The sequence below is a fragment of the Ptychodera flava genome, chromosome 9 (genome assembly GCF_041260155.1).
Source record: "Ptychodera flava strain L36383 chromosome 9, AS_Pfla_20210202, whole genome shotgun sequence".
Classification (NCBI taxonomy): Eukaryota; Metazoa; Hemichordata; class Enteropneusta; family Ptychoderidae; genus Ptychodera; species Ptychodera flava.
This window is the reverse complement of record NC_091936.1, coordinates 35,633,676-35,647,530: the sequence shown is the minus strand read 5'-3', so window position 1 is coordinate 35,647,530 and position 13,855 is coordinate 35,633,676. Positions and strand designations below refer to the sequence as shown.

The 13,855-nt window shown below is 39.2% G+C and overlaps 1 protein-coding gene across 1 annotated transcript; it reads right to left on the bottom strand.

Moving 5' to 3' along the window:
* Positions 1-3,133: 3,133 nt before the first annotated feature.
* On the bottom strand, positions 3,134-12,635 carry LOC139140842 (uncharacterized). Its single transcript, XM_070710291.1, has 5 exons — positions 12,455-12,635; positions 8,660-8,718; positions 8,298-8,412; positions 5,174-5,276; positions 3,134-3,833 (listed from the first exon to the last, which is right to left on the bottom strand). The coding sequence occupies exons 2-5, from the start codon at positions 8,697-8,699 to the stop codon at positions 3,741-3,743; spliced, it is 351 nt and encodes a 116-aa protein (XP_070566392.1). The 5' UTR covers positions 8,700-8,718; positions 12,455-12,635; the 3' UTR covers positions 3,134-3,740.
* Between the last annotated feature and the right edge of the window lie 1,220 nt (positions 12,636-13,855).

The window sequence follows — 13,855 nt, the reverse complement described above, 5'->3', positions numbered from 1 at the left end:
TGTGTTGAGCTTATTTTTAACTTTTTGTCTCTTTTTGTGGACTGAGAGTAAGTTACTCTCTTATAAAAATGTAACTTCAGCTGGTAAACAATAGAATTACCAGCTTAAAGCACTGTAACAGGTAATGTATGGATTTGGTGTCACGGACACTACGGCTGTCACGGACACTACATTTGGCCCCTTTTTTGATACACTGAAACAATACAAGTGGTAAATGGATTATAGTTTTATAACACATAAGGAAGGCAAACAGGGCACTTTAGCTAATGACATCAGATCTCTACTATCTGAATATGGCTGAAAGTTAAGAGGGTGTCACTGACACTACAAAATTTTGGGACAAAAAATGTGGGCAACTTTCATGATTTGTCATTCATAATCGATACGTTGACCTTATAAACATTTAGTACCAACTAATCAGAGTTGGTCTTCCAATCAAACAGATATTTTAGGAAACATTCTAGGGTAATGTTTTCCAAGTGATAATAGAGAGATAAATCAATGCTGTTGTCAAAATGTAAAAAGCGTAACGACACACCAATTTCACTTGTTATCACTCCATTTCCATTCAAATCCATGTATTAAGATGAAATAACTTGCAAAAGAAAGAAGAAATGCCATGTGATACTGTAAATATTCTGAATAATCGAAAAAATTAATCTAATAGTTTCAAAAAGTGAGTTAACAAAATGTGCTTTTTCAGATGAAACAGCGTAACGCCCATTTTGACCCATTTTTAGTGTACTTTTTTCACTACTCAGCTCAAAATCATCACAAAAACTCCATTTTTTCGATGGGACCTGTTTGGTTCTACTGGTTGTTTCATATTAAGAACAATGTTTCATTAAAATTTGCTCAACATTTTTTTATATTAGAGCGTAACATGTCGAAATCTGTCTAGAGCACCCTGATTGTGACTGACCCGATAGTAAGGTTGTATTGAATTTTGCAGCGCATACTTTGTTCTTTTCTGCAAATACTATCAACAACAACAACAACAACAATAATAACAACAACAACAACAACAAATTTACAGAGTCCAATATGTTTTTATTTTCTCCATTTTTAAATGTTTAATCATCATCATCATCATCAATATCGCTGTATTGAATTTTGTGTATAGCATGGAGGTAGCTTACCTCCATGTGTACAGTGAGGCTGTATTGAATTTTGCAGCGCATAATTTGTCCTTTTCTGCAAATACTATCAACTACAACAACAACAACAATAACAACAACAACAATAAACAACAACAACTTTTCTGAGTCCAAATATAATTTTATTTTTCTTCATTTTTAAATGTTTAATCATCATCATCATCGGAGCTCTAGAACCGTTTGCATCGACCGGAGTTTCCGGACACTTATAAGGGTTTTTATTTTAGGGCATATTTTGAGCGTTGCTAGTGCTCGTCATGTTAACAGTAACACGTCGCATGTCGCAGTTGTGAAGTCGCAGTTTGACAAACACGCAGGACGCAGGTCGCTGTTCTGAAGTCTCAGGTTACACCTACGTCTAAATGCCGAAGTCGCAGGTCGCATGTTTCAAACTTGCAGGATGCAGGTCGCGGTTTTGAAGTCGCAGGTCGCATGTCGCGACCGGATTTCCATAGTGTTGACTTGTCTGAGTTGATAATGTGAAATTTCTCCGTGATGCAGAGGTTACAGCGCTTTAGTTGAGTAAGGCGAATTGGACATATGTATAGTAGATGGAATATTCGTCCATAAACTCTTTGACAAGCGCGATGATTTTAAGTTTTCTATAGTGCGAATGCCAGATCGCGAAAGTAACATCCCTTCGTATATTTTTTTTGGCACTGTATTGTAAGAATATCTTCGCATTGCTCGTGCAACACTTCTAATAGAAGATTTTCTTCCAAAAGATGCCAGCCTGTACAACAGGATGTTGTCTCGAGGAGGACAACAACCTAAAATCATCAGACAGTTTCATAAAGCTATGTCAAGACACCCTCTTTTTTTAGAAAAATTCAATGCAACACCGAAAGACATCATATATAACATCAGACTCAGAATAACTTGAGGTGTTGTGGTACCTGATCCGTACTGCTTGGGGAGCCAAGGCAGTTGACTGTATTGTTTTCAAATCCCCGAAAGAGTCGCCTTGGTAAATAACTGATGAACACCTAGGAGATTTTGATGATGTTATTTCTTTGCTGTATATTAATTGTTATAAACTAATCCTGCTGATGTCATATCTTCATAATTCATATGACACAATCATAGACAACCCATAATGATCTATTGCTTGCACTTGCATGACGGTACTTTACATCATTGCTGTATTTACTTCCATCCGAGTGAATTTAAACTGTTTAACTACTTTTGACTCTCTCTCTCTCTCTCTCTCTCTCTCTCTCTCTCTCTCTCTCTCTCTATATATATATATATATATATATATATATATATATATATATATATATATATATATATATATATACGTCCTAATTTTCCTGTCATATTCCGCAAGGTCTGATGACCTGTCACGTCGGCGTAGTTGAAATCAACTATCACCTGTCAGGTAACGTGATTGGTTCCTTTGAAATCCGAGTCGGTTTCAAACGGTATCCAAGAAAACCGTACTCCACCTGAAATGCGTTTCACCATTTCAAAATCGCCCGTTTTCGGCGATATGCAAGAATGATAGGTGAATTAGGGCTTATATGCGAGTGTATTTACTGATAGTTCACACAGTATCCGTTATCTTGTCGCCGGTAGTGAGGAAGGGGCTGTTTCGGTGAGTCGAGTTGGAATTTATGTGCGTGGCCAAGAAGTTAGCCAGGCTTTTGTCCTGAGAAAGTAAGAATATATTTCGTACTGGTAGAATGATGATAATTGGGGCAGAGTGTGCGCGTTGTCAATCTTGCTTTCATTTTACACTTTATGTTTTGTTTATTGCATTATTTCAAAGGAAATTACATCGTCATGTTTTGACTATATTTTTATTTACTCAAAGTTTGTATTTATAAACAAATAACAATTAAAAAATGAGAAAGTGAGCTCCTGTGACTACAGTAAATATCCACATGACACTGAACAAGATTTCAGCCTGTTTCTTTAGGAGTGCAATCAGTTAGTGATATTACAACTCCGAATAATGCACAGACAGCTGCTGGTGCAATAACAACTTTCGACTTTATTGCTAGAAATAATGGGTTAGTTAAATACAATACTTGCAACATAAAGATACAGCATAACTACCCTACAATTAGTTCGCATAATGTTGAAAGTACAATCCGTGCCAATCGGATGGCACAGCCATTGGTGCAGTGCAGTGATGTCATTCTCTTTTGTCATTCGCAATTGCGCCCTCACAATAATTGCGAGTTTGAATGCATGGTAAGAATGGGCAGGTTAGCACACAACTTCTGAACCTCCTCAAGTTGTTCATTTTGAACAGATTTCCTTTGAGAAGATTCTAATCATTGTAACAGCCCAACATTTGGGTGTTTCAATGCATTTCGTTATCTGCCATGCAAAGGTTTCATCTGATATTTTGAAGTTGTGTCACAATCTCTTCACTTTAAAGGTGATAATTTTTTTACTACTGTAACATAAGTGAATGGTGCAAATCTATTATGATGTTTGTCACACTGTTTTGGTAGCATTAAAACTCCAGACGTGTTATCTGAACTCCCTTGTGTCTTTTGACGATTCGGATCGGTGTAATTGTTTAAGAAATCCGCAGGGTCCGCTGTTGAACAGATTAATCTGTACGCATTGTTATTCGGCAAGAATCTGCACAGCATCGCCACCAGCACGCCATGTCACCGGTTCTTCTTTTCGAAGACTTATTTCGATTCTGTTTTCTCTAACCTACAAAGGCATGGAAAAAATAGTGTTTGAAAACGCGTCTGTGTAATCATTCCCTGGCTCTGAAACTGAGAGAGTGAAGCACTTCCTAGTCGCCCAATAGTCTGTCAGTGATTACCATGTTCCGATTAAACCACAGGGAAATATGACTCAATAACAGTAAACAGGTAAATAAAAGATAGAAAAAAAAACAAAATTTAAAAAAGCGGTAAAAATGCTCATAATAAACAAAAACAAAGAGGTAAACAAAAAAATTAAACAAGCAAACAAACAAACCAATGGCGGATCAATTGTGACGTATTATTGATACACAAGGCCGTTGCTCCCTTGTTGAGTATACAGAAAGGAGGACTATTCAATAGCAAGGACCATTCAGTTGTTTGTTTATATTTTCTTATTTGTTTTCGTGTATTGTCTAATTTTTTACCTTTTAATCTACTTTTTTACTTTTCTATCTCACAATTAATCCGTCAGTCGTTTGTTTGTTTATGTTTACTTGTTTGTTTTTGTTTATTGTCTAATTTTTTACCTTTTTTCTATTTTTTTCTCACAGTTAATCGTTCAGTCGTTTGTTGTTTGTTTGTTTGTTTGTTATTTTGTTTACTTTTTTATTTATGTTCATTTCATTTTTTTCCATTTTGATCTTTTTTTTATTTGCTTGTTTACTATTATTCATTGATAACATATTTTGTGACCCTCAAACTCTCCTGAACTAAGAACATTGATTCTTGCATTGCCTTTTCTAAGACATGATTCAGGCTACAATACTATTCTACTACTCTTAAATAATTTCCGGCAATTCACAAACACCATAATCTGAGTTCTGGATCAGTCTAGCAGCTTCTATGCTATAATGAGGCTACAGACACCTTTGAGTATATGTGGTGTGCAAATCAGCGCAGAATTAGTTGGTCACTGTCCCGGACGAGTACAAACGTCAGTCCGGCGGTTTTCTGATTTAGTTTGTTACTCTGTGTATATATGTACAAGGGCATTAGAATGTATTGGCAGATGTGTTGATCACAACACAGTGGACCCAGACGTCTGGACGTTTGCCTACCTCTGCTGTTGAGTCATGTAATCTTGCTGGGATCATGTACGCTAAATATTTTAAAACAAATCGGATGCGTTGTTTTATGTATTGAACATTTCGATTTCTCTACGGAGTAGAGATTCAGGTTACGGATGCACAAATGATTAGAAATATCCATACGAACCTCAGACTCACAAAATGTGTCTGCCGAGTAGGCCCGAGCATGGCATGCATGACCCGGATGAAAAATATACCATCGCCCATTGCAGACACAAGAAACTAAAAGCCGGAAACAAGATTAAAAGCTTACCTTATATGAACACTTATTTTTCATGATAGGTTTGAAGAGTGGTTTTCCGTTTGCCTCAAAGGCATACTTGTTCGAATTGTAATTCACTTTGACATCAAAGGAACTGTAGGCGAATCAGAGATTGAGATAAACTTGTATTATAAGTCGCTGATTGTATAAAATATGCTCAGCAAGTTATAACGCAAAAGTTACTTCTTCTTCTAATTGTCCTGGTTTCTTTAATGGGATGACAACTTGAGATTGTAGACTATGTCGTAAAGGTAGTGTGCGCCTCGAAAGTGAAAGACTTACGACGAGTGGAACTAATTTGGGATAATCGGATTTTCATATTTTTCAAATTATTCAAAAGTGTTAGGTGCCCTATAGTTGAATGTTGCAATATTATAAGGTTATTCTACAAAATAGCGGGATTTCTGTCCGAGTACATCGTGCAGCGGAGGTATTGTCCGAGACGCGTAGCGTCGAGGACAATACCGTAGCGTACGATGTACTCGGACATAAATCCCGGTATTTTGTGAATAACCTTATTATTATACACCTTTTAGTCCAACTTTTATTATTATACACCTTTTTAGTCCAACTTTACTTGAAAAAAGTCGAAATTTAGGCGTTTTTGGATGCTTCTGCAGGGAGCGATCGCGAGGAGACTTGAAACGCGTTCAGCGCGTCCGCTAAGCGCACAGAACGAAATTTCAACCCGCCCTGCGAAGTGCGCGTGGTAGAAATTTTACGTCAGCAGCATAATTTCACACAAATTCACCGGTTTTGGACTGACCATGATTTGCTTTATGAAGTACTGAATGTTAAGAAGTATATATTGTTGTAAAAATGTAAAATATTCTCTTCTTTTTCCTCGCGTTGACGTAAAGGTGTTTTGAGGTCAAAGGTCAAATAGCGTCCAATAACACCTAAAGTTACACTCTCGGAACCCGAGTTCTTATCGCGCGTACGCTATGACAGAACCCCATGGCATGGCCTTGGAGGGTCGAGGGCACTCTGTGAAGTTCCGAAGGTATTTCCCGAGGGATACGGTGTATTCTGCCGTCAGTACGTTTCCGAGTGAAGTGAGAAAATACTTATCGGTATGTGCTGATTTACCACGTAAACAGGACACCTGTGGCAGAGTCACTTATCGTCGAATCGAACACATCAGGAATTGTGGGTAATACGCGTATGACTCTGCCTGGAGATTGCCTGGAGTTGTTGTACTCCGCGTCAAAGTTATCGCGTCCTCTGATACTTAGATACTATTCTCTTAGGCTAATATTTTCTTCGTTCAGCGAAGGAAAATACGAGTGACGTAATGACCGTGTCACCACGAGTCGAAGACGAGTGGTGACACGGTCATTAAGCTTACGTCACGAGTATTTTCCGAGCTGAACGAAGAAAAATATTAGGGAATAATATACTTATCACATGCACAAGCCAAGAATTCGTTATGTTTTGCAAAATAAAATAAGTTTTCCATGACGATTCAACTTTTGAACTACTTTAGGAATAATATAAGTACGCCGTGCACAAGTTGTCAATCATTTCCAGTCGTCCGTCGCGTGCTTGAGCGTTCACGTTCGTTCGTGTGTGGAGCATATGACAGCTCTCGGTGTACACGTAGGCTATTTTCCGCAAAGTTATACTCTATTTCAAAGATAGCATAGTCCTAGAAATTTATCACAGACGAAGATACGCTATTTTTCGGGAACAAATATCGACTGAATCTCGACGGCGCGAACACTGCACTGTAAACGTTGCGCCTGACCCTGTTTGCAATGCTTACGGAACCCACGGTAACGCCGACCAGCTTCGAGTTAGTTGTTTCCGCAAATTATTCACGTAATTCCTTCGGAATATACAGGCGGTACACTCTTGTGTTTACATTGTTCGGATTATTAATGTCATAGCCAGTGAAAATATCGATTTCATTACATGACTTTTGGAGGCATGGAGACCGCACTTGACCCCCTTGTTGCAGTGGAAACCGTATGTCTACCGATACCGTGGTCTACCACATGAAAGTACACAGTGCGTCGAAAGTTCAGGCGTCGGCGGGGTCCATACCGTGACACGAACCCCCATGCATATCGGCGACAAAACACGGTCAAACACGAGGTCTCAAAAATTTGCCCAGTTGATGTATTGACAGACTCTAATAATCATGACTAATGTTTGCGATATTTTCACGTCAGACACAGTTTGATCGTGGGAGAAACATCGGCCGCCATGTTGTTTGTTTACATATTTACGAGCACACCGAAGATCGACTAAAAAAGGTCCAACGCACCAAAATTGATGACATAGACGCGGGTTGTCGTGACGTAGAACGATCAGAGAATAAATCCCGTATTTTTTGTTCGGAGACGACAAACTTGGCTTGTGCATGTGATAACGAAACTTACTGTACGACGAAACTCCATAGGTTACAGACGTAGGTGTATAATAATACAAATTAGTCATAAAATTAAGTGTGTAATATAAAAAGAAAAGCAGCTGGGCTTACATTTGTGGATTAGATCGACATTATTTTACTATCCAATTATTCCAAATTAGTTCCAATCGTGTTGACTTAAACTTTTGCTCAAACTTCTTTAAGGAATCTTTTGCTCAAACTTCTTTAAGGAATCTTTTGCTCAAACTTCTTTAAGGAATCTATCAGCTATCCGCTTTCGAAATCAAGGATAAAAATCGGGGGTTATCATGCCAATTTTGGTACTAGGGAAACAAATATCCCAAGATTTACCGATATTTAAAATTCAAAATGGCCGCCATCCCTGTGTGTTAACTTGAATGTTAAGTAATAGAATTTTCGAAGTTCAAAAAACTTAGCCGATGAAAAATTTTGTTACACCAAGAGCTTTAAAATGAGCCCCCACAAGTTGTATATCAGAAAAAAAATGAAAAAGTTTGAGAGTCCGAGTATCTGTCCCCAAGTCTCAATGGGAACAAGACCACTGAACGGGAGCAGTGTGGACATGTAATGGCATTTTAGTCACTACAATAGAAAAGCATTGGCTGTACACAGGTAACCTTATCAGAGGGAGTATGGTGCTATTACTGATGAAGTCGGCTCTATTTTACAACATCGAGTGACAGAACCATGACAAAACAACGAGGACAATAAATTACTAACTTGTCTTCAAACTTAGCTTCGACTTTCACTGCCCCTGTTAATTCTCTCCACATCGTCAAACCTGGGCATTGTGCTTTGATTTCGATGTATTTGAAATCGCTGGTTTCCGATATACCTGTTGAAAATAAGATTTGATATTAATTCAGTGTGTCATGAAAGTTGTTCTATCAGAAGCAACACAAAAGTTGTTCTTGTTTGTCTCGCTTCCTCGTTTGTACCTAGGTATGCATTGATGTAAAGACGGAAGGATCTTTTAATGTTCCTAGTTTGCATGTGTTTCTCTGAGTATGAATTTAGGTGTGTATACATACACGAAAAGAATGAGAACACTAATTCAGAGACAGTCAGTGAGGTTCACTTACTCAAATCCGTCAAATATTTAATGTCACTGCTCGAACTCATGGCTCACTAAGGAATATTCCTAATAAAAAAGATAAAATATGCGAAAAGCATGATTATTAACAACAATATTAGTTCATTTTATTTGGTTCGGATAAAGAAGAGTTTGCATATGTTTTCAACAGTTGCTACATGTGAACAAACATGACCTTGACGGTCGCTTTGACTTGACATAGATTCCCTGATAATGATAATACGAGGAAGTGATTAACGTTCAAGCTGCTGACACTGACTCTGTCTACATTATCAACAATGGCAGAGAAGAGTGCAAGGTTTTTTAACAACTAAGCCTAGACTTGGTTCAAGTCGGTCATTGTGTAAAAATAAAGCAACTTTAGCAAGTTATGATGCAGCATTAATGCTGCTTTTTAAGTGAAACGTTTTAATTGTGATCGAAATACGACCCGTCTTCACTGATTTGTGCTGAACGTGGCATCTGCGTCGGTCTGAGGCACGGGCTGAGAATCACGGGTAGAGGGACTCTCTGTGCGTGAGATGAACCCTCTGGATAGTGAGTTTGCGCTTGCGTTGAGTGGACGCAATAGGCAGCAAGTTTTTCCAGGCATCTCGAGATAACTCCGCCACATCGCGGTCAGGAAAAAACAGTTGCAGTTAGTCTACTACGTCGTGTATACGTGTTAGTGTATTTTATTCATAGACTTGTACTAAGTCTACAACTGGTCGTTAATCACCTCGACCCTGGTAAACTCGACAACAAAACAGCTTAAATTTGTGTCTTCGTCATATTTGCTGCAGCCGTAAACAGTTAATCATTCTTTTCAATCGAGGAAAACACGATTCATCGGTAGCGAGTAAATTATTTACTAAAAGCTGTAACGATCGACTCAAAAACGGATAACTTTTTAGTTTTATCGTGACTGATATAAGATTGCGTAATGAAATCAACAGTCATACCCGTCAAAATCTTTGATTTAATGATGAATTTAGTTTTACCATGACCGATAGGATTTCTCTGGCTTCTGCCTCCATGCTAGAACGAAAACAAGTTTACGCTGTACCAGACCGCAATTAGGTCTATAAGGGAATAAATGTGTCTTGATATTGCAGTGTAAGTCAGCGACTCATTGGCTTCCATGTCCCCATTGGTTTAAAGGAAATATGCTTCAATCTGGTTTGTCATATAATTGACACGTTTGTTGTTCTGGCAAAAAAAGTAAGAGACCCTAATCCCTATAATTTGGAAAAACAGCAAACAAAAACGAAGAAAACATTGCATCGTATGTATGCAAACAAGGGCCGACTTCTTTTGTCTGGAAAGTAATAAAAGTAATCGAGAATGCGCTTACGAAGTCACTTTCCATTGTTACAGTACCGTTGATGAAAACTTGACAACAAACAAAAGCAAAGCAAGAGCCATCGGAGATCGCTGACAAACCTGCGTGGGTGTCCAGGCAGGGGCTATCACCGCAGGGGTAACTGGTCGTTTCGGCACCAAGTCGTTTCGGCCCAAGTCGTTTCGGCCTCGCAATTTCCGTCCCAAAGTCATTTCGGCACCACAACCCAAGACGTTTCGGCATCCCTGTTTCGATTTGTTTTCAAACTATTTAGTAATTGACTGACCAGTCATATTCGTAAGCGTGACCTTTGCGTTCTGACCAGTACTTTTCTGTGCATTTGTGTGACATTTGCTGTGCTGTTTTGGAAACTTGTGTCACAGATTTAAAACGATATGAAGTTTTTTCTTACGGTCTCTTACTAGGTTCACACCATGGAGGTATTTGTTCACACAAGTGAAGCATGATGTATGAATGTTATTTGACACTTACTTTTTTAGTGCTTTGATTTGCAACATTACGCTCCAGCACTAGTTCCCTCAGATAGCCCTGAGCGGTGCCGAAACGACTTGGGGCCTGAAATCGGGAGGCCGAAACGTCTTGGGCCGAAACGACTTGGTGCCGAAACGTCTAGAAACCTTTGCAGGTATAGTTCACAAAGTTACCATAGTAACAGAGGACATTTGAAGATATAATTATCTTCCAACCAAATAAAACACGACAGCTTCGTTCGATATCCTGAAAATGGTCACTTTAAAACAAAACTCTCAGAAACTTTTCAGTGTTCCTTTAACAGATAAAGTAGTAGAATTACCGATAGAAAAGTACCGAAACAGTCTCCGAAAATTCTTTTAGACATTCCCATCGGTAACCGGAGAAGTCGGCCAGTTGCGAACTCGGCCAGCGCCGGTGCCGACCAACTCGGCCAGTGGGAGAAGTCGGGCCAGGAGAAGTCGGCCACTCGCAACAAAGCAATATGATTGCATTCTCTTCACAGATGAATACTTAATCGGCACATGCCAGTTTTAACTTTTTACTACCATAGTTTTTGTCCTTTTGTTGGTTTAATACTACTATGAACATTCAGAAAACAACTCGACGAGGTCCCACGTCCACCCTGCAAAACATGTTGGCCTACAGTCTGCATCAGTGTTTCTGCAGATCGCGCGCGTACCTGTATTAAAGTTCAGGCAAACATTATGCCATTTCTTCAGTAAAATTCATGGCTTGACGACTCTTAACTAATTTACTTCACCATCTCCTATGACTTTTTAACGAACTTCAAGTGTAACAATGACGAAGGCTGCAAAACTCGCTGCCACGATCGCGATACACCGCCATCTTTAATTTTACCCAATGTGTGTATTTCATACGTGCGTTGAACTGTGATCTGTGAAGTTTGCAAACATTACGCTCACCTTATGCATGACATTTACATCGCTTTCGCATATAACTTTGGTGAGACTTCAAAAAAAGAAACACTATTATAGATCATATATTCTAATTGGGTGCATACTGTACTGGCCGAGTTCGCCCACTGGCCGACTTCTCCAACTGGCCGACTTCTCTTGTATTCTAACCATCTTGTGTGACGATGGAGTCGCTGATTATCTTCTATCGTGGAGGTACGAAGCCTCAGCTTAATTTCTGTGTAATTACTATCGTACAAATGTTGTGCCTGTACAGTTGCATTTCTTGCCAGGCCATTTACATCACACTTTATCGACAGAAATGAGAACGTTATCATGGAATGCTCTGAGCACATGATTGACTTGTAACTGTGTAAATGTTTGAGGAAAACACCATTAAGAATTTCGTGATGGTTGTTTTTTTACCTTGTGTCTTGGGATAGTAAATATATGCAAGATGTCGTGAAAGGCGTTTAATGTGTGGGTCTGTATTGGTAAATCGTTTGCCCGAATGGTGAATCAATCGAGATAGATGAACTTGCCAGGGTGACTGACATCTCTCTGTAGTTTTCCAACACAGTTAGCAAGTATCCTTTAGTGTCAATACAAAATTTACCAGTGAAATATGTATATGGTTCAAATCGGGTAGGATCATAGCATAGAGGCTTGGGCTTACATCAAGATCAAAGCACATGGAGCCAGCACACAGATTACAGCTTCTGAAGTCAGAATGACCGTTCCACTTCTTCCTCAATGGACCGAGGAATTTACCATGCATGGAGCTACCAATGGAATTTACATAACGCAGGCAACAGATCAAGATAGATTTCTGTTCCATGGTTGGGAGAACGATCCTTGTGGGAAGGTTTCAGATACCTATTACTTTCTTCTGTAATTCCAAAAGTGCGCAGCATTTCTTGTTTGAAAAGTTAACGGCGGCAAACTTTAAGAGGCTCATACATGAAAGTGAGGTAAGGCTGACAACAACAATACTGTTTAACACGTACGCCTATGTGCTGTTACTTTTTGCAGCATTGCTTTCGAAAGGACTCACCGAATTCTTCAGATCTGTCTGGTTTTGACTCTCGGTATCGGGGCGCAAAAGGGAAGCGAATGCAGCTCGAATGGGAATGAGAAATCCAAAGACGTCAATCTGCTTGACTCGACAACAACACTTTTGGGTTTGTATCCTGTCACATCCTTCTGAGAACCTTGCTATTACGTAAAAGACCCTTTCAGCTATTCATTGGAACGTGGAGGTAGCTACCACCATGAGTGGAATGAGTTAATCAAGTATTGTCATGTTAATTTGCAGAAAAAAGTCTTGGCTTTCAATGTCTTTCATGCATTGAGAGGGTCAAACAACATTTCGCCGCAATTTCACAGTCTTTTTTGTAACTTCAGCCATTAAGCTCTGTCGGTGACGAAACATGACATCGCGGTCCCAGAGCGACCGTGATGACATGATCGAGGTAATGGAAATTCTCGCGACCATGCGGAACTCACAGTTATAATTTGCAGCATCGTACTTGACCTGGATCAATGTCAAGTTAACCTTTTTATAGCTATACTTTTTGAGCGTACATCACGTTAAAATGGTTAGTTTAACGTCGATAATTGCAAGTATCTGTATGTAAACATGTAAACAATTAATACATGTAAACAATTGATAACGTAAGCAAAGGTACATTTGACGTAAGAAAAGGTATATTCTACTAGAAAGCACGTGTTGACTTGGTTCAAGTCTGTGATTTGTGAAAGTTTGAGCGGGGTGAACGCGATAATTTGTGGTCTGTTTTCATGTGAAACGAGTGAGTGGGTGAACGCAATGAGTGGGGTGAACGCAATGCAGGGAGTTTCTCACTATACTGCGCAGACTCAAAGGTAACGCGTTCAATTAATCGCAAGGAAAACCTGGCCGACAAAGTCCAAGCTACTTGTGGAGGCCTCTCGTCAAATATTGACCTACTAAGCCGTTTTATGTCGGAAAACGTCAAATATATGCTTAAATATAAGTTTGACATGATCAGAAAGTTTACTTAGTAGAATTATGAGAGAAAAAGCGAGACACTTATGTTTTGCCAAAACCGCCCTCATACGGCTGAGATCTCGCCTCTGCTTTCTTGAGAGGGATAACAGTTTCTGACACTTACTCTTCTCCTCATTTACAAATCCGTAAACATAAAGCTGCTTTTATCATGTGTCTTTCAAATGTTAATCTCAAGTTAAACAAGAATTTCTGAATGTCGGAAAACTCGAACTTAGGTACAATCTACCCTGCCGACTATGGATGACCAAGTACTGCGCATGACAGTGAAATAACTGATCTCCACAAAGTTTCCATCGACGTTGAATATTCTATTGGGAGGTAAAACTGATTCCCTACCAACCTTTCAAATCTGAAGCCCAAGTTAGCCAAGATAGGCAAGAGTATTGCTCAAGTTAAAAGACGACT

Excerpts from the sequence above, each read along its gene's own strand:
- LOC139140842 (XM_070710291.1), bottom strand. The coding sequence starts at position 8,699 with ATGAGTTCGAGCAGTGACATTAAATATTTGACGGATTTGA. Across the intron at positions 5,277-8,297 it reads GAAGCTAAGTTTGAAGACAA|TTCCTTTGATGTCAAAGTGA; the intron begins GTTAGTAATTTA and ends ATTCGCCTACAG. Across the intron at positions 3,834-5,173 it reads AAAATAAGTGTTCATATAAG|GTTAGAGAAAACAGAATCGA; the intron begins GTAAGCTTTTAA and ends ATGCCTTTGTAG.